Source organism: Dasypus novemcinctus, chromosome 6 (assembly GCF_030445035.2).
Source record: "Dasypus novemcinctus isolate mDasNov1 chromosome 6, mDasNov1.1.hap2, whole genome shotgun sequence".
NCBI classification, from domain to species: domain Eukaryota; kingdom Metazoa; phylum Chordata; class Mammalia; order Cingulata; family Dasypodidae; genus Dasypus; species Dasypus novemcinctus.
The window spans coordinates 4,768,803-4,795,727 of NC_080678.1; the positions used below are offsets into that span (position 1 = coordinate 4,768,803).

Sequence of the window (26,925 nt, forward strand, 5' to 3'; positions counted from 1 at the left end):
AACCAGCAACTGCTGCTTTCCTGGTGCTCAACAGCTCACTCCTCGGTCGACATCCTCTCGCCTCACTGTCCACGTCAGGGAGAAGCCAGGCTGCACCGTCCACGCTTGGCTGAGGCGTCCCCTCAGCTGAGTGCCCGCCGTCATCACAACCAGCTGTCTTCCATTCAGCATCAGAACGCCAGTTCGCCAAGGTCTCTGCCACTTTAAACAAGGATTGCTGTTCCTCTACTTTCCTATAACACACTCGGCCTTTCCTTCCAAGACCTTCCAGAAGGCCCCGGAACCTCCACACTCCACCAACGCTCTTCATGACAAACTGCGCACTCCCTCGGGAGTCACACGCTTTCTCTCTAGCTCTCAGTCACTTCTGAGTCCTCAGAATTGTTCCAGCCTGTGGCAGTTTGGCATTGTTTATAAATTTCAAAAATAGATATTGGATTGGCTTTGTAAACTGGTCTGTTCCTCTGGCCATCTTAGATTGTATTAAGTGAAACCTCTGAACTTAATGATTCATTTGGTAAATGGGGACTCACAGAGAAAACGAAACAGCAGAGGAGAGAGTTTGAGTTTTGATGCTGGAGCTTAGGAAGTAAATACAGAGAAGAACAAAGAGGAATAGAGACAGGTCTGTGGACACAGCAGAGGCCCCAGGAAGAGAATGAGCCTGACAGCGTCCAGCTGCAGCTGAGTCCAGAGAGAACCCATACCCAGGAGACAGACGAGACTTACCCAGCCTGCAGCCGAGCCTGGAAGAGGCCCCTGGAGCCTGGAGAGGAGGAGGAAGGCTGAGCCCCGCAGACATCGCCTGCCATCGTGCTCAATACACGGCAAATGACTTGGGGTGAGAAAGCACCTCTTACGCTACCTTGCGCTGGGCTCCTTAGGGCCTGGTAGCTGTGAGCTTCTACCCCTAATAAACACCCTTTACGAAAGCCAGCAGAGTTCTGGTACTTTACATCAGCACCCCTTCGGCTGACTAACACGAAGCCTCTTCCCAGTCCCAATTCCAAAGCCATTTCCATGTTTTCAGGTAGCTGCAGCACCCCAGTTTATGGAACAAAACTGTTTTAGCCTCTTGGCTGTGAAAACAGTGCCATGTAACGGGCTGGCTCACATGACGGGGTTTAATGGTTCATGGTTTTGAGACGAGGAGAAGCGCAAACTCGAGGCCTCGGCAAGGCTGGCGTGCGGGGCGGCTGCCGGCCGGCCGGGCTCCTGGCCTTGTCCCCCGTGGCGATGCACGTGGCGGCCTCTTGCCCTGCTCTTCTGGGCCTCGCTGGCTCCCAGCTTCTCCCCACGGCTGCTCGGTAAGGCCTCCAGGAGTAGGACTGAGACGGCGCTGGCTCACTGCTCCCACCTAACGAAGGCAGCACCTTTGGAAGGGCCTGCTTACGATGGGCTCGCGTCCACACGGAGGGCGTCGGCCTTTCTGGGCTCCCGAAGCCACCACGCCCTGAAGGAGGGGAGCTGCGTGCAGGGAGCTCCGTGTCGGGGAGGGGCTGGGGGTGGCCACACGGGGAGACGGCGTGGGTCAGCGCGCTGCCGCCAGCGTCACGTGCCATCCATCGACAGACAAGGAGGGGCACGGGCTGGGCAGGGAGCCTCACTGCTCAAACGCAGGGAGCCGTGGCGAAACGTGCAACAACCCCCTTGGGAAAAATACCAAAAAGGGTAAAAGAGTCCTGAATTGTATGGCACAGAGGCAAACAGCCCAGGCAAAGTAACGTACCAGTCAGCAATGCACCATCTTGTCCGAATGAAGCCTTTTCTTGACCATTTGCACTGAAAAAGAAAACAGGTTATACAAGTAAGCGGGTGTAAAAAGGCAAGAGTGTGACACGTAAGACAGGAGAACACAAGCTTTTTCAAACAGAAAGCAATGATCTGAGCATTCAGCACGGGAGTCCCCTGTGTGCGTCCCAAGGTGGCTCTGTCCAGGCTCAAAGGCGGTGCCTGTGCTCGGGGCGGGGAGGACAGGGAGACCGACGTGCTCTGCTAAGGCCCTCGCCGGACGTGCTCTGCTAAGGCCCTCGCCGGCCGTGCTGGAGGGGCCGCCAGCCAACTACTCTGCCAGGCCACTGCAGCTTGGCGCGTGCTTCTGGAAGGAAACGAGAAGGCGGTGGCTCAACCACAGAGACCCGCAGCAGCTGCTCCCACAAAGGCGTCCTGGACGAGGGGCCTGTCAGCGAGGAGAGGGACCTGAAACGAAGGCACCATGGCGAGCCCTGGAGCGGTGGCAGCGACGAACCCACCGCCTCAGGGTGCACTGGGCCGCGCAGGGCCCGAGCTGCCTCACGTCACTCTGGACATTCCTTTGCTGCTCCCTGATTCTTCCCTCACAGGCTCACTGCCTCTCCCTTCACTTGCAGCTGACGGCTCCCATCCCACCTGAGGGGAAAGAGACCACGAGACCCCTCCCTGCCCCACCATCCCAGCACCACTGCCCCGTCACCTGCGGGAGAGTCCCCGCCAGTGCCTCCAGCCACGCCTGCTCCTCAGCCCCTGGCCGGGCCGGCTCCGGGGCCACGAGTGCCAGCACGTGCACACCCAGCAGCTCTGACCTCAAGGAGGACCCAGAGACCTGCTGCTCCCAGGGCCGGGATGCCCCACACAGGCTAAATATTGGACAAAGCACTGGACGTCAGGAATGACCGAGTGAGGCGGGCGGGGCAGGCAATGCATGTGGCAAGGCCTGAGGTCACAGGCGGCAGAGCAGAGAGGGCTGGAGGAGGCAGAGCAGACTGAGGCCCCTGGGAGGAGAGTGGCCCGCAAGGCAGCCGGTGTCCATGGGACAGAGGGCGCGAGCAGGAGTGGGGCAAGCGCGGCGTGGGGCTGGGCAGCCCGCCCCAAGGAGCAGCAGGAGCAGCGCCAGGAGCTTGCCCGGGGCGGGCACAGAGCCCGTCCTCACAGCAGCGTGCGGCCTCCTGACTCCTGGGCACTGGACAGAGGAGCCGGAGGCTCTCACCCCAGGGGAGGGCCACAGTCAGACCCAGAGTGCGCGTGGCTTCAGGCCTGCCCAAGAAGCTCTGGAGCAAGTCCATAAAGCTTCCAAACAGCTGCACCCAAGTACTAAGCTCAAGAACATTTATAGGAATACAAAAATAGGCAGGAAGAAAAAAAGTAGGGAAAATTCACAGGGGCTGGCATTAAATACAAATCACCAGGCATTCAAAGAAGCAGGAAAACATGAAACCTAGTGGGGAGAAAAATCAATCAACACCAACCCAGCAATTGACACAGATGTTAGAATTAGCAGACAAGAATGTTAAAAGTCATAACTAAATTTAAAAAGCTAAACAGAAACATGGAAGATACAAAAGAGACACAAATATAACTTATAGAGAAAAAACATTGTGTGAGATGAAAAAGACACTAGGAAGATTAGCGGTAGATTCAACAATGCAAAAGAAAATATTAGTGAACTTGAAGACACAAAATAGAAATTACCCAAAATAAGAGAGACAGAAAAAAGAGGAAAAAAAAAGAAGAAAGTGAGTACAGTGCCAGTGAACTGACGGACAATTCATACAGACCCAAATACTTGTACCCAGAGTCCTTGAAAAGGGTAGGCGGGGGGGCAGAAATCATATTTGAAAAAATTATGGCTGAAACATTTCCAGATTTGATGAATACTATAAATCTGCAGATCCAAAAGGCTAAATAAATCCCAAAGAAACATAAATAAAACCACACCAAGGCACATCAACATCATAATCAAATTGCTCAAAACCAGTAAAAAAGGAAAAATATTTTAAGCAGTCAGAGAAAAGGATACATCACAAACAGAGGAACAAAGAATGACAGCAAATCTATCCCTGGAAATAATGAAAGCCAAAAGACAAGGGACCAAATGCCTTGAAAGCACTGGAAGGGGGAAAAAAAAGAACACAAAACTGCAACCAGAATTCTATACCTGGCAAAAACAGCTTTTAAAAAACAAAGGCAAATAGTGCTGAGAAAACTGGGTCTCCATTTGGAAAAAGAAAAAAGAAAAAAAGGAGGATCCCTACCTCACACTATATAGAAAAAGCAATTCAAAAATAGATCAAAGACCAAAATAAAAGAGCTAGAACTATCAAACACTGAGGAGAAAACATAGGGAAGTATCTTTAGGACCTTGTGCTACATAATGATGTTTTAAACTTTCCACCCAAATCACAAGCAACAAAAGAAAAAAAAAAAGATAAAAGAGACCTCATAAAAAAAAAATTATTCCTCAAGGGACTTTATAATAAAGGTAAAAAGATGATCTAAATAATGAGAGAAAACATTTGGAAACCATCTATCTGATAAAGGATTAGTATTCAATACATTTAAAGAAATTCTTCAATTTAACAACAAAAAGACAACAACCCTAATTAAAAGATGCACAAAAGACTTGAACAGACATTCCTCCAAGGAAGATAAAGAAATGGCCAGAAAGCACATGAAAAGATGTTCAGCATTATTACCCATCAGGGAAATACAAATCAAAACCAAAATGAGATACCATTTCACACCCATTAGAACAGCTATTAAAAAAAAAAAAAAAAGGAAAAGAACAAGTGTTGGAGAGGATGTGGAGAAAGAGGAACATTTGTTCACTGCTGGTGGTGGTATAAAATGGTGCAGCCACCGTGGAAGACAGTTGATGTTTCCTCAGAAAGCTAAGGATAGAACCACCTTTGACCCAGCAATCCCACATCTAGGTATACACCCCATAGAATTGACAGCAGGGGCTCAAAGAGGTATTTGCACACTGATGTTCCTAACAGCATTGTTCACAACTGCCAGAAGATGGAAGCAACCCAAGTGCCCATCAACCATCAGCCATTTTATTTATGGATAAATAAAATGTGGCATATACATACAATGGAATATTATTTATTTGACTATAAGAAGGAATGAAGGGAAGTGGACTTGGCCCAGGGGTTTGGGCATCCATCTACCACATGGGAGGTCCGTGGTTCAAACTGTGGGCCTTGGTTCAAACCACGGGCCTCCTTGACCCGTGTGGAGCTGGTCCATGCACAGTGCTGATGCGTGCAAGGAGTGCTGTGCCACGCAGGGGTGTCCCCCACGTAGGGGAGCCCTACGCGCAAGGAGTGCACCCGTAAGGAGAGCCGCCCAGTGCGAAAGAAAATTCAGCCTGCCCAGGAATGGCGCTGCACACACGGAGAGCTGACACAACAAGATGATGCAACAAAAAGAAACACAGATTCCGTGACAACAACAGAAGCGGACAAAGACGACGACGCAGCAAAAATGGACACAGAGAAGAGACAACTGGGCAGGGGTGGGGGGAAGGGGAGAAAAATTTTTAAAAAATAAAAAAAGAAGGAATGAAGTCCTGATACATGCAACAACATGGATAAACCTTGACAACATTATGTGGAGTGAAATAAGCCAACTCAAAAGGACAAATATTTTATGATCTTACTGATTTGAAACACTTCGAATAGGCAAACCCGGAGTCAGACTCTAGAACCCGGGTTACCAGGGGTGGGTGGGGCCAGGGAATGGGAAGTTAAGGCCTAAAGGGTACAGTGGTTCTGTCTGGAGTGATGTCAAAGTTTGGTTAATGGATGGTAGCACATTGTGAAAGCAGTTAATAAATTCATCCGAGTATGACTAAAAGGGGAAATGTCAGGATTGTATATATGGCAACAGAACAAATTTTTTTTTACAAAATCCATAAAACTACCCTACACAAACAGTGAACTCTAAGTTAAACCATGGACTTTAATTAATGGTATAAAATTAATTATAAAAATGTGCTGTATCAACTTTAACAAATGTTCCCATCAGGGCAAGGTGTTGGTAGTTGGGTGGTGGATGGGAATCCTGTATGTTATGCATGATTGTTCTGTAAAGCCACAACTTTTCTAATAAAGGGGAAAAAAACAGTTGAAACAAAAAGGCAAAAGTCTTTTTCAGGCACACACAAACTCGAAGGCTCATCAGCAGTCCCACATTATAAGAAATAGTAAAGGAAGTTCATCAGAGGCAGAAGGCAAATGATGTTAGACGGAAATAGGGGTCTAAACAAACCGAGGAGGAGCTTGGAGACAGTAAATACACAGGGATTCAAAGCGAATTACGAATGCAAAACGGCCCCTGCACGGAGAACGGTCTTCAGAAACAGACTCTAGGCACTTTGGTGGCTAGTACTTTATTTCTTTAATACAAATAATTTTTAAAAAAAGTTTCCCTTGACGTGCCCCCCTTCAGCTGCTGTCGTTTTTCACTTTCCCTAAACCCCCAGCTCAGCAGAGAGGCCCAAGCGCGCAGCGCGTGCTCTGCTCCCCCACCTGGTCCTCACCTGCAGCGCAGCCTCTCCGTCCAGCGCTCCTGACGGCCACCCCAGCCTCCAGGAGCGAAGCCCAGGGAACTCCTGCTTCTCCCTCACTCCACAGAGCCACCAGCCTCAGGCTCTGAAACACTCTCCCCAGCTTAACAGTAAGTCCTGCTTCCACCTGCTTCCCTCCTTCCCTTCTCAGTCTTCCGTGCCGCCTCTCCACCGCCACCCAAGAACAGGGTCAGGGTTCTCTGGGCACCAGACGCACTTCTCTTCCTACTTCCTGGGATCTCATGGCTCCCAAGGAGTCTTAAAAGGAAGAGGAAGGCTGAACCCTCGCAGACAACTCTTGTCATTTTGCTCAACACCTGGCAACAGACTTTGGGTGAGAAAATATCTCTTACGGTACCTTAAGTCGGACTCTTTAGGGCCTTGTGACTGCAAATAAATACCCTTTATAAAAGCCAACAGATTTCTGGTACTTTGCATCATCACTCTTTGGCTGCCTAATACAGTTCTTCTGCCTCTTTTATTTGAATCTATAATTAGCACTATGCTCATGAAATATATGTCCAAAAGACTTAAATCTTCCAGCTGTTCATATGCCTGTTGGGTTCTGAATCCTACTCTCCAGTTCATCAGACTCACCCAGGTCAACTCACAAAAGGATGATGATGGACAAGGCCCATCACCCAAACAGTATCTACAACTACAAGCAAGACATTTCCACTCATGTGTCCAGCCCCATGGGCTCTAAGCCCCTCTTAACTGGAAGCAGGGCAGGCATCAGTATCCCAAAATCTTCAAGACTGAGGAATGAACACACATAAGGGGGGAACGCAGCTAAGGACTAGCACAGACTTATTATTCTAGTAATAGAAGAACTTGTAACATTGATATAAAGGCTGTGGTCATCAGAGGTTCTGAGGGGAGGGAGAGGGAAGAACACATATAATGGGGCATTTTGGGGGACACTGGAATTATCCTGCATAGCACTGCAATGATGGATACAGGCCGTTTTAAATTTTATCAAAACCTATAAAATTGTGTGGTACAAAGTGTAAACTATAATGTAAAGTATAGACCATGGTTCATACCAAGGCTTCAGTATTTGTTCATCAATTGTAACAAATGTACCACCTAATGAAAGATGTTGTCAATGGGGGAAGTGTGGGAGGAGGAGGGTGGGGTATATGGGCATCTTATACTTTTGAAGTAAAATTTATGTAATCTAAAGTTTCTCTAAAAATAATAATTTAAAAAGAAAAAAAAGTTCCCCCTATTACCTTTTCCAAGAGTTCTCCCCTTTGTTTCTTCATAGAATTTTTTCAAAGAATATCGGAGCTTTTCAATGGGGACTTCGTGCCTTTTAACAGTTCTTTTATACAACCAACCCAACAGAAATCTTAGTCTTTTTTGGCTATATTCTAGATGAATTCCTTAATATCTTCTGATTCACTAATTCTCTTTTCAGCCACATCTACTATATTTAATGGCTGGGTTTCTATAGGTTCTCTTCCATATTTCCTTGTTCTTATTTCATTTCTATTTTCATTGAGTAATGTCTTGTCTGTTTATAATAAACTTTATCCTTTGACTTATCTCTTTAGCTGACTTCTCCCTGTCCAAGGAAAAGGCTGTCATGGCCATCTTGATTCCCTTGGTGACTATTTGACACCAGTTCAGGCTAAGCTTCGTCCAGACTGGCCCAAGGATAGAGGCATGTATATGAACACTGTCGCAAAGGGCACAACGGCAACCTTCACATACCCTGGAAATGCCATCTGCATAAATGATCTCTGATTCTTGGGTAACGACTTTAGTCGGCACAAGCATGGAGCAGCCCACACATCAGCGCACACGCGCCGTGGCTGCTAACAGCTGGCCTGGGCCCAGTCTGTCTCCTCCACCGCTGCACAGAGAGGCGCCACAGCACCTTAAAGAGCAGCCCAGCTGGAGCGCATTCAGTGGTACGGAGCAGGGCATGAGTGAAGGGGACGAGGACTGGAGGGGGACAGCATGGTCTGTAAGGGGGCAGCTGGAAAGCCACGCCCAGGCCACCCCATACTGCCCATGTTCCACACCCGTGGGCCCCACACCACTCTGTACCACACCAGGAGGCTGTCAAGGTGAGCAGAACTCATTTCCCCAGGGAGGAACCAGCACCCAAAGATGTGTATCTGCTCAAGACCACCAGCTCCTCAGAGAAAGACCCGGAATAAATTCATTTCTCCAGTTCTTAAATTCCCTTTCTTGACCCCTCTGCTTCCCTGTTGGCCCAGCCCTGAGCACTCGGGATGGAATGTGGGTCAAGCAGACTGGGGTACAGTAAGACTGTGTACCCCCAGAGTCACCAGCAGATACAACTAAAGGCCTTGTGGAGTGAGGTTAAACCCTGGTGTGGCTTACCCCATAAACCCACCACCCAAAACACACACAGGCCTACTGCGCACACACCACACACACACGCTCACCCACGTGCGCGCCCATACATGCACACCCCCAACGCACACGCATGTGCACACGTGATGTCCCTCTGTGTGCAGAGCAGGGACGCACCTGCCTCGGGCTGCGGGACCCTCCATGAGACGTGCGTGCCCAGAGCCTGCCAGAGGGCACACAGGGTCCCAGATGTGGGTGCTGCGCCCAGGCCGAGGGAAGCAGGGTGGGCATCGGGCGAGGGGGCTCCCCAAGTGTCTCCCTGGCACGCTGCCCTCCAGCGCACGTTCTGAAACGCCCTGTGCCCTCGTGCCAGGGCTCCAGGAGTGCTAGGGCAGAGCAGGAAGTGGCCTCCTGGGCGGCTCTGCCGGCAGCGCCTGTGCCCTCAGGGGTCATCACCAGCGTGAAAACAACGTCACGGTGGGGGGGGACGCACATCTTTCACCTTGCAATATTAAGTCTCCCTCAGACCTTCTGTTAATAGGATTCCTTTAGCCAGCAGATGGATTGCGAATACAGGCAGTTTCATCTACTAAAAGACCACATAAATCACCATTGAGAAAAGAGAGGCTGTGGGAGGGTGATCAGCACACAGCCTTCTCCGTGAAAGGCCGCGCTGGAGCATTAGTGGAATTAATTCATCTTTCAAAAGAGCGGGAGCGGTGCCCGTGATCGATGGCGACCACCAATTTCTCACGATGGGCCAAAGGAAGACGCGCCTCGGCCCTGAGCGGCTGCACAAATCGGATTTCTGAAAACGGCCTCGCGTGGTCTGGAGTGATCTCCCAGAGGCAGCATCTGAAATGCTCAGCGAGCCGAGGCACCCATAAATCTACGGGGGAGGTTCTGTTAGTTTTACGTGCAGTGGGCCGTAATTATTTGGAACTGCATTACGTCTCCATCCTTGTAATCACATTTAGATTATCCTTAAGTGGCAGTAATAAAGAGCAAACGGTCTCACACCAACTCCCTCCCCCAAAACGTCTGCACACGAAAGGCCCAGAGGAGAGAAGACTGTGGGGGCTCGGGCGGCTGCCCAGTCCAGCCTTGACTCCACGTCCTGACAAGCAGGTGTGCACGGGCGGCTGCTGGACAGAAAGTCCCGGCCGCCGGAACTGCCCTCCTAAGCCACCCGTCAGTGACGACACGGCACCGGCTAGAAACTGAAGTTCTGTGTGCTTGGAAGCGACCACACCATCAGCCGCTGCGGGGGTGCAGGGCCCCTCAGAAGCAGCGGCCGTCCCTGTGGAGGACGCGGGGCCCAGGGGCGCGAGCAAGGGTTCTGGGGTGAAAGCCACTGCGCTGCCCACTGGCCGGGGCCTGTGCACCTGCTTACACCCCCGCCCAGCAGCCGTCTCCTCCCCAAGGGCCAGCGGGAGCATGTCCCCTTCCCCGGGCGCACAGGCCGGTCCCCAGAGTAGGGGAGGGCCCGCTCACGGGCTACTCTGCGCCCACGCCTGCCGCTCTTGGCTTGAGCCCGGTCATGGCCCGGCCCACCACCTGGGCCTCGGCCTCCTGCCGCAGCACGGAGGGCATGCCAGGCTCGTCTTCCCAGCAGCAGGCCTGGCATCCAGCAGGCTGGGCACGACGGCCAGGGCCAAAGCCTCTAGGGAGCACCTCACAGAGCAGGCGGCAGGCGCGGCCCGCTGGACACGGCAGTCCGGCCTCCAGGCAGCAGGGGTGCCCCGTCCTTCACGGGCTGCCAGCGGCTCCGCTCAAGGCCACGGAGCTGACGAAGCTGTGGCCCTGGAAAAGCAGCTCCAGGGACAGGCACGTCGGGCTGCCGCTGCACCGCCGCCCCAGGAGGCAGAGGGGAGCAGGCAGTCCTGTTGGGGCCCAGCAGGCGGGCCCAGTGCCGCCTCCCACAGCACGGGGAAGCCAGAGCATCTGGACGTGGAAATCTAGGGGCCAGCCTCCGCTTCTTCAACGTCACCACCTCAAAATGCGTCGTTGAGACGGGAGGCACCCGGTTAGAGGCTCCACAGTGTGCCCCGAGGAGCCCCAGACCCGAGCCAGGCCGCAGTGAGCGCGGGGGGAGACCCCAACACACACGCAAAGCCAAACAAAGGCACGTCAGGAGAGAAAAGACAAAACAAATGACATTTCAGGAGCAATTCTCGGCACGAACTGCAAGGCCCTGCCCTGCCTTGAACTTCTCCACCCCAGGATGGGGAGCCCCGACCTGAGCCCCATGCCCACCCAGCACGCCCGCCCAGGACAGCTCTGCACCCAGGGCAGCTCTGCACCCAGGGCAGCTCTGCGCAGGGCCCTCTTGTGGCCAAGGCCTCTCCGCGCCCGGGAGCCCAGGACAGAGGCGGCCCAGGAGGGCAAGTCCCTCTGCCTGGACACTGGTGTTTGGAAACCTGAGTGATGTAACGCTACGCATCAGACCCCACGCCCTCACTCGACAGCCCGCCTCACCCTACGCGGGCTTTAGACCCATCCAGAGGAAGCACTGGGAAAAGAAAACTGCCCGGGGATGAGCAGTTAACAAGGAAATACGAAAAGCTCATGCTAAATTCCTCTTCTTACTTGTGCTCTGAAAAACCAAACCCCAGCAGGCGAGCGGGCACCGGCTGCCCAGGACGTACCTCGGGGAAGTAGTCCTGAGGGAACTTCTCCTTCTCCAGCATGGGCGTGCTCTCCAGCGTGTCCGAGTAGATCTCCTTGCCCGTGACCTTCTTGTACTTCTTGGCTGGGAGGAGATGGAGCCAGAGCGCACGCCTCAGCACACCCCGCGCAGGGGCTGCCCGACCCGCTCCCCGGCAGGCCCCTCGGGGGCCGGGCACTGTGGACAGTGGGCCAGGCACCTGCTGTGCACATGGGCCCGTGAGGGCACCCCAACGGTGAACTCAACCCGGCCCCGTGGCCTCCTCGAGCGCCTGCCTGGAGACCTACTGGGGTTAACTGGCATCTCTTCTACAACCACGGCCCTCATCCTGCCCTGAACTAACGTGACCGCCTCACGGCCCCCCCACGCCTCACGGCAGCTCTGGAGCAGCCGGCAAGGCGCGAGGTCTCCCCAGGCAGCCTGGCCCGTGTCTGCAGCATGCGGCTCGCACACAGAGCCCCGGACGCCAGGGGAGCCGGCGCTGGAGAACGAGGACAAGGCTCCACCCCAGGACAGGGCCCCATGTGGGCTCGGGCAGAGGGACCCGGCCACAGTGCGGGCGCCGACGCCATCTGGGAGGTCGGGGTCCGGCCTGGAGGAGCAGCCCCAGCCCTGGCCACGCTGCCGCCGAGAGGGCCATGGCAAGAAGCCATGACGTGCAGGCGACCCGGCCGGGCCGCCCCCACCACACCACCTGGCCGGGCCCAGCCCGGGACAACGCAGGTGCGTGAAGCCCGGAGGCCGGTCCCTGAGACCCTGGTCCTTGCGTGGGGGCCAGGGGCAGGCAGAAGGAAGCAGTGGGAGCCCAGGCCCCAACTGCACCCAAACAGCACACGTGAATGCCTCACCACCAGACAGCACGCGCCTCTCACGCCACCCCTGCTGCCAGTCGAGTCGGGGGTGAGAGGACACCTACAGCAGCACGGTACAATGCGGGCCCCGCTCTCGAGGCGGTGCAGCCAGCCTGGCCCCAGGGTGGGATGGGGCGGCCCAGCTCAGCGCCGAGTACCCTCGCTCCCAGCGCAGCGCGCACGTGGTGGACCCCAGGTGTCCAGAGCCACCGGCAGGACCAAGGACACCTTCAGGTGCACCCTACCACCTCACTTGTATGGGGCGGGCGAGGGACCCTGCCCTGGGGGCTCCCTTCTTGGCAGCTCTGCACCTGTTCACACAAACACCTGCCAGGCACTGGCCAGCGCCCCAGGGGTGCGGACAGACATGATCCCCGGGGGCTCTGCAGACACAGGGCACATCCCGCAGAGCTCTGTGGATACAGGGCATGTCCCCAGGGGCTCTGCGGACATGGGGCGCGTCCCCCGGGCTCTGCGGACACGGGGCGCGTCCCCCAGGGGCTCTGCAGACATGGGGCGTGTCCCCCAGGGGCTCTGAGGACACGGGGCACATCCCCCAGGGCTCTGCAGACATGGGGCATGTCCCCCAGGGGCTCTGCAGACATGGGGCACATCCCTCAGGGCTCTGTAGACAGACACGACCCCCAGGGGCTCTGCAGACATGGGGCGTGTCCCCCAGGGGCTCTGCGGACGGAAACGACCCCCAGAGGCTCTGAGGACACAGGGCTCATCCCCCAGGGGCTCTGCGGACATGGGGCGTGTCCCCCAGGGCTCTGCGGACACTTATTCGGTGTCTGGACCTTGCTCTGCTCCAGCTCTGCCTGGACCTTGCTGTGTCCGAAACCTCCCTCCCAGCTGTGCTGCTGAGAGCAAGGCACATGGGGAGGCTGTGGGGACAGCGGGCAGCACAGCCTTGGCCCCTGGCCCATCCAGCTCCGCTGGCCAGTGAGACCATGCCCCGTGGGGAGGGCCGGGGCTCCTGCTCGCTACACCTGGCGTGGCCTGCGCAGCAGGGCAGGGGACGGGGGATGGCTCGGCCAAACCCGGGCTCAGGGCTGAGGAACGTGCCACGCAGGCCATTTGGAGAAGACTCTGGTTCTCAATTTCTTAAGAGGCAATCTGTCTCTCGAGTGGACAAAAATAATGAATCTGGACAAATTGACATAATTGGTTGCTCTCCACAGTTATTACAACTTTAATGGCATTTCAAATTAATGCGCTCTGGCTCAGCAGCCCGAGTGAGTGAGGGGAGCTCACGTACAACGTCGACAGCGAAAGCAACTGCGGCAGCGCCAGGCGCCAGTCAGCAGAAGCAATAGCCCCGCCCCAGAGAGAGGCAGCAGGGAGGGGCAGGTGGCGGGGCCGCTCGGGCAGGACAAGACAGGCGCACGGTATGCACGGAGGGGACGGAGTCTTGTCCCCGGAGACAGCCTCTGGGTGGGAGCCCCCAGGTGGGAGCCTCTCTGGGTGGGAGCCTCTGGGTGGAAACCTCTGGGTGGGAGCCCCCGGGTGGGAGCCTCTCTGGGTGGAAACCTCTGGGTGGGAGCCCCCGGGTAGAAGCCTCTCTGGGTGGAAACCTCTGGGTGGGAGCCCCCGGGTGGGAGCCTCTCTGGGTGGGAGCCTCTGGGTGGGAGCCCCCGGGTGGGAGCCTCTCTGGGTGGAAACCTCTGGGTGGAAACCTCTGGGTGGGAGCCCCCGGGTGGGAGCCTCTCTGGGTGGGAGCCTCTGGGTGGGAGCCCCCGGGTGGGAGCCCCTCTGGGTGGAAACCTCTGGGTGGGAGCCCCCGGGTGGGAGCCTCTCTGGGTGGGAGCCTCTAGGTTGAAACCTCTCTGGGTGGGAGCCCCCGGGTAGGAGCCTCTCTGGGGGGCAGCCCCTGCGTGGGCAGGCCCTCGGAAGACGGCATCAGCTCAGGGGCCCAAGCAGAGCGGGCAGGCCTTACCCCACCACGCCGAGGTCAGCGGAAGCACTGGAAGCACGCAGGGAGGGAGACGCCAAGGGAGCAGCCAGAGCTGAGGCGATGGAATCGGCAAGAGCAAGGAGCAGCCCCGCCACGTGCAGCGCCGTGTGACGGGAAAGGCAAGCACCCCGAGACTGGAAGCAGCCTTGCGCCTGGACCCGGCGCAGCCCATCCTGCTACGAGGCCAGCCCAGCGCGTGGCATCTGTTCCAGCAGCCGGAAACAAAGCCCACCCTAGAGAGGAGGGGGCACACTTTTCCCCGCCACAGACACGCTCCTGCCCTCTGTTTTTAAATACGTGGACATGCCTTTCTGTTTGCCGCTTTCTCACATTTGGTTTCCTCCACACAGTTTCCTCTTCTGCGCCTGCCCTAACGAGGCCAGTGCCATCTGCCCTTCTGGGGAGGGAGGGAGGGCGGGGTGGGCAGTGCTGACAGCGTCTCCGGTTGGAGCGCCACAGGGGCCAGACCGCACCGGCCCTCCCGGGGCCACAGGCAGAGGGGCTGGAAGAAGCAGGCCCAAGGGGAGACCCAGAAGCCGGCGGAGGGCAGCCCCGCTTACCTTTAAAGTCGAACTGGTGGATGTTCTTTAAGGATTCGTGGAGAAAGTAAAAGCTGCCGAGTGCCTGCGGGGCAGAAGGAGAGAGCAGTGAGAAGGTGGGCTCAGGCCCACAGCCAGCTGGACGCGGAGGCGGGGGGCGGGCCGTGGGCACCGAGGCGCAAGGAACGGCACGCCCCGCTGACCCTCGGGCCAGGCCTGACTGCGTGCCGCACGCCCCTCGGTGTGGTGCGCGGCTCCCACACGTGCAGCGGGAGGACGTGTCAGGGGTGGGAGTCCCACACGCAAACGCCGTGGAGCTCGGGAACCTCCAGGGCACTGACCCAGCCTCCACCCGGCCCCTGTGCTGTCCCTGCCCCTTGTCACGCCGCCTCCCAGCCCGAGGTGAAGCTCCACGCCCTCGCCGCCCGCGCCGCCAGACTCAGAGTCCATGCGCTGACGCTGGCACGGCCAACAGGTCACCAGCTTGCACATCAGACCATGGCCGGGCACCCGCCGGGCGCCTGGTCCCACCCGGGGCGCTGGGCTCCGACGGCAGAGGCCATGTGCAGGGGACCGCTGCGGAGCACGCTGACGCCAGCTCCCCTCGTTCACCTGCAGTTCACATTTGCTCAGGCCGCAGCTTCCACCTGCCAACCCCGCGACCCTAACGACGGGGCCTGGAGAGCCTCCTGGACGTGACTGTGAAACTGCTCGTCAGAGCCGGAGGGGTTCCAGCATGGGAACTGCACAGCTATAAACCCGACTTCACACAACAAAAACGCAAGCCCTGTGTCTGGGCGTCACGCTGTCGTGGGCAGAGACCAGCGCACCACACCTGGTGGCAGCAAGGGGGCGACGTGGCACACAGGGCCGAGGCGCGGCCAGCGTGGCGGCCGTGGGACTGGCTGCCTGCTCGCTGGCAGCGTCATCCGGGCGCGCTGCTGGTGCCACAGCACGCCACCACCAAAGGCTCGCCAGACTGCCCCCGCGCCTCCTGGGCGCTGGCCCGGAAGCCCACATCGTCCCCTGGTGCCGCCATCGCCACAGAAGACGGAGAGTAGTGCCCAAGGGCCTCGGGGGCACTGCAGCATTTGCCTCCTTAAGTACTTTTACTGAAGACATGATCTGGCAATGTTACCAAAGAAAGTGGCTTGCTGATCCCACGGCCCACCCTCAGCAGAAGGGAAGCCACGTGGAAGGGCGCCCATCTCGAGTTCCCGGGCTGGGGGCCGCCCCGAGGGCGGCGATCATGCCCGCGTGCCTTGGCACTGCCCACGCAGGCCTGACGGGCAGGGCGGCCACGAGGGGTGGGCAGGCAGGGCCTCCACAGCTACTTCCAGAAGAGGCTGGCGTTCTGTCGAGCCCGCTTTCCAGGGGCTGCAGCTCTTCCACTCGGGACACGCCATCCGCCTTGCCGATTTACTCATCGCTCCCGCGTTTGGAAACAAAGGTGTGACCAGGCCCGCAGAGTGCAAGTGCTTCTGTGTGAAAGTCAGGTGGAAACCCACTTCCTCCGATGACCACGGGCTGGAAAAGTGGAGGACAGGAGCTGGCTTTGTCCCCCACACCTGACGGTCTGGTCTGCGCCCCCCAGGCCCCCCCTCTCTAGTCCAGGAAGGTGTGAGGCGGGAACGCGGCTCAGCTGTGCCCAGTGCGCCAGCACGGCAGGACGGCCGCCAGGGCTGCGCGCCGGGCCAGCCACGGGAGCCTGACCTGCTGCTCCCCGGAAGTGTGCCCTTTACACGGGGATTTTCAATTTTTCCTGATAAAACAAGCACTCAAATTTAAGTAAATAAGTGTCACCACGAGCACTTAGACATTGCCTTGCTGGACGTGACAAGCTCATGTGGCGTCACGACGCCCGCGAAAAGCAAGCGGGAAGGAAGCTGCCATGGCGCCTCCAGGACCAGGGAAGGCCCCAGCGCCAGAGCGCCTGCGGCGCAGCTCCAGGCCCTCCCAGCAGCTGCGGGCTCCACGTGGGGCCGGCTCCTTCCACCCCAGGGCGGCTGAGGGAGGCGTCAGCCAGAGAAGGCCGCTGGGCTCAAGGCACCTGCGCTTATTCCACGTGTGCCCGCCGGACGGCCGAGCCTTAGGGACCCTCCGGCAGTGGAACGCGGCCGCGGAGCTGCTCTCTCGTTGCTTGCGAGGCAGGTGCGGGGCCAGGGCCCCAGACGCCCCGCAGAGCTGCCCTCGCCCAGCGGGTGAGTGCACAGCCACGGGGCTGGGATGGCCGAGGCCCCCATCCAGCCCCCGGGCTCTGGGTGGCTGGGAAGCACCCGGAAGCAGAGCTGCCGTGGCCTGAACCGGAGAGCCACGCCTTGCTTCAGTGTGGAAACAGGCAGCGAGGGAGTTGGCAGGTCCCCCAGGGGCCCCAGGCCCCCACGGCAGCAGGAAGCGGCGTCCGCCTAGGGAGGCGCGGTCCCCGTCTCACGCGGCCCAGGAGCTCTGCAGGCGCCCAGGGAAGGGGGCCTGGGAAAAGCCCTCAGCAGCGGAGCCGCCCGGCTGGGCCCCGCCCGGCCCAGTGATAAACGGCACAGAGTGTGGACCGGAGTTGGAACTCTGACAGCAGCAATCCCACTGCGCAAACACAGCAGGCTTCCGACAATCCGGAACAGGCCGTTTCCAGCGCCCCAGGACGGAAAACGACACTGTCCCCGCAAACAGCACAATCGCAAAGCACATATTTGCCCAGCGCAGCCCGGCCCCGCCGCCATGCCGGCGAAGGCCGCCGAGGCCCCGGGAAGGGGCGCAAGGCTCCTCAGAAGCGCCTCCATCACGCTTTATTTGCAAACAAATCAGATGCCAGCAATTAATCATTTTTGCAATTAGGTTTAGCAGCCAAAGTACACATCATTAACCCGCTGGCCCTCCACGTCCGGCCTCGCTTTCCGCTTTCCATGAGGCGGGGGGTTCCTGAACTCAGATTAGTGAGGCCCACAGGCGGCGCCTCCCTCAGGCCCTGCGAAGGAAAGCACGCGCCTCCCACGCACGGCCCGAGCAGGACGCGCCCTCGGCGTCTGCTGGCGTCCCTGCGAGAGCGCCAGGAGGACCCGCGCCCCTCAGCTCCCGAGACCAGCAGGGACACAGGCATTGGGCCTTCCTGGGGGGGCTCCCGACCATGGCTGGGACTGGACGGAGCGCAGGGTCCGTGCAGAGCGCACGCAGCAGGCACGGGGCCAGGAGCCACGTGGGCAGTTGGCGAGGAGGCCGGGGAGCTGCCGCCCAGGTGTCTGGGGCTGCAGGAGGCCACGCTGGGGACAGGCCTCGCTCTGCGCACACCTGGCCTCGGCTCCGCCCTGCACGTGCAGGAACTGCGCTGTTGACCACAACAGGCCACGCATGGCTGTGGCCCAGGAGAGAGCGCTCCGCACCCTGCTCTGTGCCCCACTCCCCCGTGGGTGGCATGCTGGGCCGTGCACACGGCAGGTGTACCCCAAGAATCCAGCCAGCGTGGACCCTGCGTGCCCTGGGACCTGTGGCCAACATCCGCCTCTGAGAACCAGGGGGGCCGTGGAGGGGCTGCTGGGGTGCTGAGCCGCCTGCCCACACCCCCTCCCCGTGACAGACACGCAGACTCTCAGGACCAGCAGGGCCGTGGGCAGAGGTGCAGACCCCGGGTGTGAGCACAGCGGCAGGGGGTGGGGAGGGCGGGGGGCTGGGGGCTGGAGGACGGGAAGGCCCGGGCAGCCGGCCGGGCTGAGGTGGGGGCTCCCTCGAGCAGCCCAGTCCAGGCACCCTGAACTCTGCCACCTCCTAAACCTTCAGGGTGATGGATAGGCTTGTGGCCGGAGGCTATGAGCCCCTGCCCTCGCCCGCAGGCAGCCTTACATCCTCTCGTCAGGGCACCTGGGTGCAGGGGAAGGCTCTAACGTGCATCTGGCTCAGCAGGAGAGAGCCCAGTGGACACCTGGGGCGGTGCCTGGAGCCCAGCACCAAGCCCTGCTCGAGAAGACGGCGTACGAGGCTCCCTGAGGTCGGGCCCAAGCAGCCCCTGCTGCCCTGCACCACGAGCCACGTGCCCACATGGGCTGGCTTCTCACCCCTTCCCTGGGGACCACCTGGGGCGTCCTTGAGGGGTCAGGGCGCAGGTGGGCTCCACACTTGCCCTCCTCCTGCCTGGGGGGTTTCCAAGCCCCAAAGCCGTCTCCGCCCCCAGTGGGGAGGGACCCGGCAGCTCTCTTCGTCTCCTGCGCGGGCATCCGCCCTCCCTGGCCACAGCTGGAAACAGGCGTGAAGCAAGCCTGTGCCCCTCGTCCTCTCCAGCTGCACCCCGTACCTGGTCCCTTCCTGGAATTTCTCTAACGGGCTGTCCACAGGACCTGCCTCCATTTCTGCTTTCCACCTTCACCTTCAAAACAAACATTTGAAAGCGGTGAGCTACTTCAGGCATGCTGAAAGTGTGGTGCATAGTAAAATGTGCCACCTAGTTAGCAGAAGCGAACGAGCCTGGCAAGGTCAAGGCCGGCGAGAGCAAGGGCGTCGCCTCTGCACCGCCAGGGGGAGTGGGATGGTGCTCAGCTCCCAGCGGGGCAGCGTCCAGGAACCGTGGAGCCCCCCACGTGCTACGAACCCAACAATTTCACAGATAGTCCATACCGAGGGACACGCACGCGTGCAAGTATGATGTGTGCGCAATAATGCACGAGAACACTCAGGCAACAAATGCAACGTAACCCAGACGCTCAGCAGCATGAAAATGGGTAAATCCATGTTGAAGTGGCCTGAGGATGGACTACCATGTGGCAAGGAAAACAAACACCTGAGAGCGTCACGTAGGCACACGCAGGTGAGTTTCACACTGAGAAAGGGGCAAGTTCCTTGAACCTCACATGGCATACCACAAAGCTAACAGAACACAACCGAAAAAGCCACAACTGAAACAGGTGCTGGTGGATTATGCCCCGGAGGCAAGGGGATGATACAGAGCTGGACAGCGGTCGGCTGGGGGAAGGCACGGCAGCCAGCGGGGCTGGGTCAGCAGCTGCTCTAGGACGCGCTCAGGCTGCACGGGCTTCGGGGTGCCCCACTCAGATCGGATGACAGGACGCGGGCCGACGCGGAGGCAAGGGGCTGCGCGGGGCCCGGCGGGGTGGGGAGAACGGCCCAGGCTCAGGCACGCGTGCCCGCCGTGGGTACCTGCGGGCAGCGGGGACCCTGGGCATGGCCCTCAGGACCAGGCCAGCACAGCCACTGGCCCGGCACCGCTGACCCCTCCCCTCGCCAGGCTGGCACCCCGAGCTTCGCCACGGCGACACGCCTGCTTGGGACTGGGCAGCCCACTCCTCACGCACAGCCGCCGCAGCACGCTGCTGCCAAGAGCTGCGATCGCTGCAGACCACCGGCCCGCAAGCGCAGGGCAGCACCCTGCCCGCTTCTCTGGACAGGAAGGCAAGTCCAGGCTCCCACCAGCGCAACGGACGCCCGGGTGCTGCGCTGCTCCTGGGTTGCCAACAGGCTCACGTGCTCCCGACGGATGCACAGGTGCCCCAGTCAGGCCGGCAGGACGCGGCTCTGCGCCCCTCGCGGGTGGAGCCTGGCAGTGCCCGGCGGCACCCTCCACGTCCTGGCCGAGGCCTGGCGCCTTCAACTCCTGCCAGGCCGCAGATGGGTCACCTTCAGCCTTCAGCTGCACTCCCGTTTACTGACGATGCAGGTTTCCCTTGTGCGCTCCTGGTCCTTGTCTTTTGTCTGCTTTTCTATTTACCCACTTCTCATTTATAGGTCCTTGATTCAAATATAACCTGGAATCACGTCTTGTCTATCGCCGGTGTTGCCAAGTGCGTCTGCCCCGTGGCATGTCCTCAGGGCTCTGGCGGCCTCTTCCTCCACGTCACAGTTGGATTTCAAGGTGCTCAGGCTGCCTAGGGTTGTGTCCCGGCCCTGCTGTGCGTCCCGGCTCCGCTGTGCGTCCCGGCCCCGCTGTGCGTCCCGGCCCCGCTGTGCGTCCCGTCCCGCTGGGCGTCCCCGTCCTGCTGGGCGTCCCCGCCCCGCTGTGCATCCCGTCCCGCTGGGCGTCCCCGCCCCGCTGTGCGTCCCGGCCCCGCTGGGCGTCCCCAGCCCCGCTGGGCGTCCCGGCCCCGCTGTGCGTCCCGTCCCGCTGTGCGTCCCCGCCCCGCTGTGCGTCCCGGCCCCGCTGTGCGTCCCGGCCCCGCTGTGCGTCCCGTCCCGCTGGGCGTCCCCGTCCCGCTGGGCGTCCCCGCCCCGCTGTGCGTCCCGGCCCCGCTGGGCGTCCCAGCCCCGCTGGGCGTCCCGGCCCCGCTGTGCGTCCCGGTCCCGCTGTGCATCCCGTCCCGCTGTGCGTCCCCGCCCCGCTGGGCGTCCCGGTCCCGCTGTGCATCCCGTCCCGCTGTGCGTCCCCGCCCCGCTGTGCGTCCTGTCCCGCTGTGCGTCCTGGTCAGGAGCTCTGCGGGTGTGCTTTTGAGTCCTCCCTTGGAGCTGCGCCGTCTTGTCGGGGGCGGCAGGGCAGGGTCCTCCTCCGGGGTGCCCACTGCTGCGGCCCCTCCTCCTGCAGCTGGGGCCGCCCGGGGCTGAGTCCTCTGGCCGTGGTGCCCTCCACAGCTCCTGGGCTGCTCTCCTCGGCTCTCCCCTGAACCCCAGAATCAGCCAGACCCACCAGGGGCCGGCGCTTCCCGCACGGGCGGGCTGTGGAGCAGAGGCCTGGAGGCTGGCGCTGCCCCTCGCCTGCCGGCCGCGCCTCCACCTCCACCAGGACCCCTCACGCCTAGTGAGGCCTTTCGAAAGTCTTTTGACAAAGCTTTATGATGTTCTCAGAAAAGTCGTGAAGCTCTTTTGCTGGGTTTATTCTTAGGTGTCTCTTAGTTGGTTGTTGTTAGAAAATGTCTTTTTTCAGAATAACGTGTGGCGTCCAGGCAGCTCCCCATCTGGGGCATGAGGCTCCCGCGCGGCGGCGCTGCCTCACTGACGCTGGGGTCGCCTGCACGTGCCCTCAGCTCCGTGGGGAACCGGCTCCGTCTGCTCCCCCCTCCAGCCTTCGCGCTCCACCCTGGGACTGCTGCTGTCTGGCCGCAGCCGGTGGACGCGCCTGGCCGTGCTGAGAGCTGCTGTGGGAGCCAGGTCTCGGGCTCGTCCCCGCCGGCCTCCCCTCGCAGCTCCACGTTCTTCCCGAAGCCGCTGAGGGCGGTCAGGCTCGGCTCGTGGCTCCCTGGCCGCGGCGGCTCTAGCGCTCGGCTCCCCTTCTCCTGCCGCCCTCCCTCTCACGGCAGGATCAGCACACCTCGGCGGCCCCCGCCACCTGCGTCTGTGTCATCAGACCCACAAAGGCAAGACCCGGCCTGAGTCTCGCCGCTGACGGAGTCCAATCAAAGGGCCACGTCGCAGGAGTGGACCTGTTGAAGGACATCACCTTTCTGGGATTCCTAGAGGAACTTCAGACTGCCACACCTGGCCCTGGACACAAACGGCACGCAGGGTACACAGGAGAAGGAAATGGAAGACGCCCAGAGCCTGCGGCCAGGGAGGCTGGGAGAGGCGGTGCCCTTTCATGAGACGGGGACTCGAGGGGAGAAGCGCGGTTTCGCGGATCCAACGCGATGCGTCGCCAGCCCCACGACCACCACACCAGGTGGCCAGGTGATCCCTGCCCTCCGCCGCCATCACCACCCGGCTGCCGGGGAAGCCCCCGACAACGACGCCATCGACCACACCACCCGCTGCCGACGCCTTCCCGGCGCCCAGGGCCTGCGCACCCTCGCGCTCCCCGGCCCGCCCCTGCACGCCTCCAATGCACGGCGCTCCAGCCACGCAGCCCGAGGCCCCGGGAAGGCAGGCTCTTCCCCTCGTTAGCGTCGACACGCGCTGTTCTCTTGGGTGTCTTCTCACACAGCACTCCCCTGCCCGGCACGTCAGGTCTTTGCGGAACTGCCTCCTCCAGGCAGCCCCAGACTGCTCCAAGCACAGCCTCCAGGCCCGGCGTCTCCCCCAGCCTTGCCCGCCGAGGCCGCGAGCCCGTTTCCTTACAACGTCTGTCTTTTTCTCCAGAACAGCAGCTCCCAGAGGGCAGTAACAGGCCCGGCTCAACTCCAAATCCCCAGCGCCAGGCTGGGAACGGGGAGCAACAGTGAGGGGACAGCGGGCAGCATCCTCAGGACAGGCCCGGCCCGCTGCTCCCACGGTGGACACAGCCACAAAACGCACGTCCGAGCACTAGGAAAGCAGCCCTACAACGGCAGGCCCACAATGCCATACCTGGAAACAAGCTCCCAGGTTGAGTAATAAATCAAAGCAAAATTATTATTACACTCATCAGATTACAAACAATCATAAACGAAACAAAGCTTTTGTTTAAATCAGTGCAGAACGTCATTGATCTTCTCCGCTATAATAACTGGAGGCTGGCGAGTGTAACTGGACGAGGCAGCATTATCACCCATTTCGTCTCAACTGCCTGGACGGGGGTGGGGAGGCTGCACTTAGCATGTCACTGTCACGAGGCTCGCCAAGCTCCCAGCGAACCTCTGTGCCTGTCTCCAAATGAGGGCTGACTGAGCAACAAAGCACTGCATTTCCGAGTGCAGATTCCAGGGCTAAACATGAAATACAGGCCCAAAGGTGTCCCCCTGTCTGACTCATCACCACCAAGCCCCTTCAAGGCTGGCTGCCTGTATGAGAAATGCACGCAGGATTTCACTTTGTCTCCCATCCAACAGCCAATGTTAGAAGTTAATTAAATTGGTTGTCCATTGTATTCATCCACTTACAAAGTTAATGATATTCTGCTCCTGAATTAAAGAGCATTTTATAAAGCGTGTGGCAGGGGAGCTGGCACGCCGTACACGGGGGCGCTGAACCCTGCGCAGCTCCTGCTTGCAGCTGCCCAATCAGCAGCCGGGGCGGGCGGGTGCTGCCTGCCCGCGCAGAGCCCACGTCCCCGAGCAGAGGCGCACGCTTGGCACAGGAGCCTGGGTGAAGTCCGCCGATGCACCACACTGCCCTGGCACCGAGCGCCACGCACACGGCCCCACCCTCGCAGGCGGCGGGGGACCCGACCTGCAGGCGCAAGCCTGACCCACGGGCTCGGCCTCCTCTGGGAGGAAGCGGTCCAGCAGGCCTACGGGGGCCTCAGCCGTCCTCAGCTTCCAGCCCGAGAGCACGCCTTCTTTCAACTGCTCGGCAAGTCCTCGCCGGGTACTGTCCCTGCGCCAGTGCTGGCTTCGGCGTCTGAGACGCAGCAGAGGGTGAAGCAGCCGGGGGCTTCGGCCAGCCCCGGAGAGGGGGCGGCTCAGGAGGCTTTGCAGCCAGGGCGGGCTCAGGACGTGGAGGCGCCGCCCGTCGCCTTTCCTCCCAGCACACTGCTCCCGGGCAGCTGGGCAGTGGACTGCCACCACCCGGGGCGGGAGGCTGTGGGCAAGCGTGCCCACCAAGCAGGCCCCTAGGGGTATCGGGGGCAGCTGGGCAGTGGACTGCCACCACCCGGGGCGGGAGGCTGTGGGCAAGCGCGCCCACCGAGCAGGCCCCTAGGGGTATCGGGGGCAGCTGGGCAGTGGACTGCCACCACCCGGGGGGGGAGGCTGTGGGCAAGCGCGCCCACCAAGCAGCCCCTAGGGATATCGGGGGCAGCTGGGCAGTGGGAATGCCACCACCCAGGGCAGGAGGCTGTGGGCAAGCGCGCCCACCGAGCGGGCCCCTAGGGATATCGGGGGCAGCTGGGCAGTGGGAATGCCACCACCCAGGGCAGGAGGCTGTGGGCAAGCGCGCCCACCGAGCAGGCCCCTAGGGGTATCGGGGGCAGCTAGGCAGTGGACTGCCACCACCCGGGGGGGGAGGCTGTGGGCAAGCGCGCCCACCAAGCAGCCCCTAGGGATATCGGGGGCAGCTGGGCAGTGGGAATGCCACCACCCAGGGCAGGAGGCTGTGGGCAAGCGCGCCCACCGAGCGGGCCCCTAGGGGTATCTCTGCAGCTCAGGGGAGCCCGGGCGGCAGGTGGGGGGGGGGCACCAGCACGTGGACAGTCCTCCAGCCACGACGTGCCACGCTCATGGGGCAGGGACCGCAGCACGGGAGGGGAGGGGCTGGAAGGAAGAGGAGCGCCAACAAAGCGACGACCGTGGAGCGCCAGGCAAGGGGCACACGGCGCCATGGGGCCAGGCAGGAAGAGGGAGGGGACAGACTGACCCTGGACTTCACAACACGGAGATGGGACGAGCAGCCACATCCAAATGGGCAACTCAAAAATATGTGAAATCCCTGACCATTTTCAGTTAGTTGTAGAGTCAGCGCTAAGTTTCTCCCCCTAAAACCTAGAGAATTCCATGTGCCCAACCGACGGTATGAAAGGTGCCAGAGCAGGGCTGGACAACAAGAGCCTTGAAAAACCTGAAAAGCACAGGAGGGCAGGGAGGAAGAGAAGTCCGCGCTGCTTTCCCACCCTTCCTCCCGCAGGCCAGCTGTTGTCTCCAGAGCGGCACATCACCGCAGGGTGTGCTTCGTGGCAGGGGCACAGCCTGGAGAAAGAGCCCTCGGCTGCCTCAGCATACGTCCCGCAGGCGCCCGCCCAGGACTCAGGGCTGCTCGTTTCTGTCCAACACGTTCCCATGGGCCCTGCTTCTCAGATGCAAAGGCCCTAGTGGACCTGCCTGTGTGTGGCGTGAGCTGACAGCCGGCGGGAGGCAGAGGAGTAAGGAGAGCATGTGCTCGCGAGGGGAGCAGGCGAGCAGAAAAGCTACGTTCCAGTCCTCAGCCCGGCCCCACCGCCAGCCAGGGCCCCACCAGCCAGGGCCCCACCAGCCAGGGCCCCACCACCAGCCAGGGCCCCACCACCAGCCAGGGCCCCACCACCAGCCAGGGCCCCACAGCCAGGGCCCCACCACCAGCCAGGACCCCACCACCAGCCAGGGCCCCACCGCCAGCCAGGGCTCCACCGCCAGCCAGGGCCCCACCAGCCAGGGCCCCACCAGCCAGGGCCCCACCACCAGCCAGGGCCCCACCGCCAACCAGGGCTCCACCGCCAGCCAGGGCCCCACCGCCAGCCAGGGCCCCACCGCCAGCCAGGGCTCCACCACCAGCCAGGGCTCCACAGCCAGCCAGGGCCCCACCACCAGCCAGGGCCCCACAGCCAGCCAGGGCCCCACCGCCAGCCAGGGCCCCACCGCCAGCCAGGGCCCCACCGCCAGCCAGGGCCCCACCGCCAACCAGGGCCCCACCGCCAGCCAGGGCCCCACCGCCAGCCAGGGCTCCACCACCAGCCAGGGCTCCACAGCCAGCCAGGGCCCCACCACCAGCCAGGGCCCCACAGCCAGCCAGGGCCCCACCACCAGCCAGGGCCCCACAGCCAGGGCCCCACCACCAGCCAGGGCCCCACCGCCAGGGCCCCACCGCCAGCCAGGGCCCCACCACCAGCCAGGGCCCCACCACCAGCCAGGGCCCCACCGCCAGGGCCCCACCGCCAGCCAGGGCCCCACCGCCAGCCAGGGCCCCACCGCCAGCCAGGGCTCCACCGCCAGCCAGGGCCCCACCAGCCAGGGCCCCACCACCAGCCAGGGCCCCACCACCAGCCAGGGCCCCACCGCCAGCCAGGGCCCCACCGCCAGCCAGGGCCCCACCAGCCAGGGCCCCACCACCAGCCAGGGCCCCACCACCAGCCAGGGCCCCACCAGCCAGGGCCCCACAGCCAGGGCCCCACCGCCAGCCAGGGCCCCACCGCCAGCCAGGGCCCCACCGCCAGCCAGGGCTCCACCAGCCAGGGCCCCACCACCAGCCAGGGCCCCACCACCAGCCAGGGCCCCACCACCAGCCAGGGCCCCACAGCCAGGGCCCCACCACCAGCCAGGACCCCACCACCAGCCAGGGCCCCACCGCCAGCCAGGGCCCCACCGCCAGCCAGGGCTCCACCGCCAGCCAGGGCCCCACCGCCAGCCAGGGCCCCACCAGCCAGGGCCCCACCACCAGCCAGGGCCCCACCGCCAGCCAGGGCCCCACCAGCCAGGGCCCCACCACCAGCCAGGGCCCCACAGCCAGGGCCCCACCGCCAGCCAGGGCCCCACCGCCAGCCAGGGCCCCACCGCCAGCCAGGGCCCCACCGCCAGCCAGGGCTCCACCGCCAGCCAGGGCCCCACCACCAGCCAGGGCCCCACAGCCAGGGCCCCACCACCAGCCAGGGCTCCACCGCCAACCTGGGCACCACCAGGCAGGCTGCACCGCCAGCCAGGGCCCCACCACCAGCCAGGGCTCCACCGCCAGCCAGGGCCCCACCACCAGCCAGGGCCCCACCACCAGCCAGGGCTCCACCGCCAACC

The 26,925-nt window shown here is 61.0% G+C and overlaps 1 protein-coding gene across 1 annotated transcript in view; it reads right to left on the bottom strand.

The window, feature by feature from the left end:
• INPP5A (inositol polyphosphate-5-phosphatase A) overlaps window positions 1–26,925 on the bottom strand; it is a 124,808-nt gene that overhangs the window by 47,275 nt on the left and 50,608 nt on the right. Inside the window, exons 5-7 of the mRNA XM_058299471.1 lie at window positions 14,696–14,759; window positions 11,308–11,411; window positions 1,730–1,782 (exon numbers count right to left, since the gene is read on the bottom strand). Of these exons, the coding sequence (XP_058155454.1) occupies window positions 1,730–1,782; window positions 11,308–11,411; window positions 14,696–14,759 (221 nt within the window). The remainder of the gene's footprint in view (window positions 1–1,729; window positions 1,783–11,307; window positions 11,412–14,695; window positions 14,760–26,925) is intronic.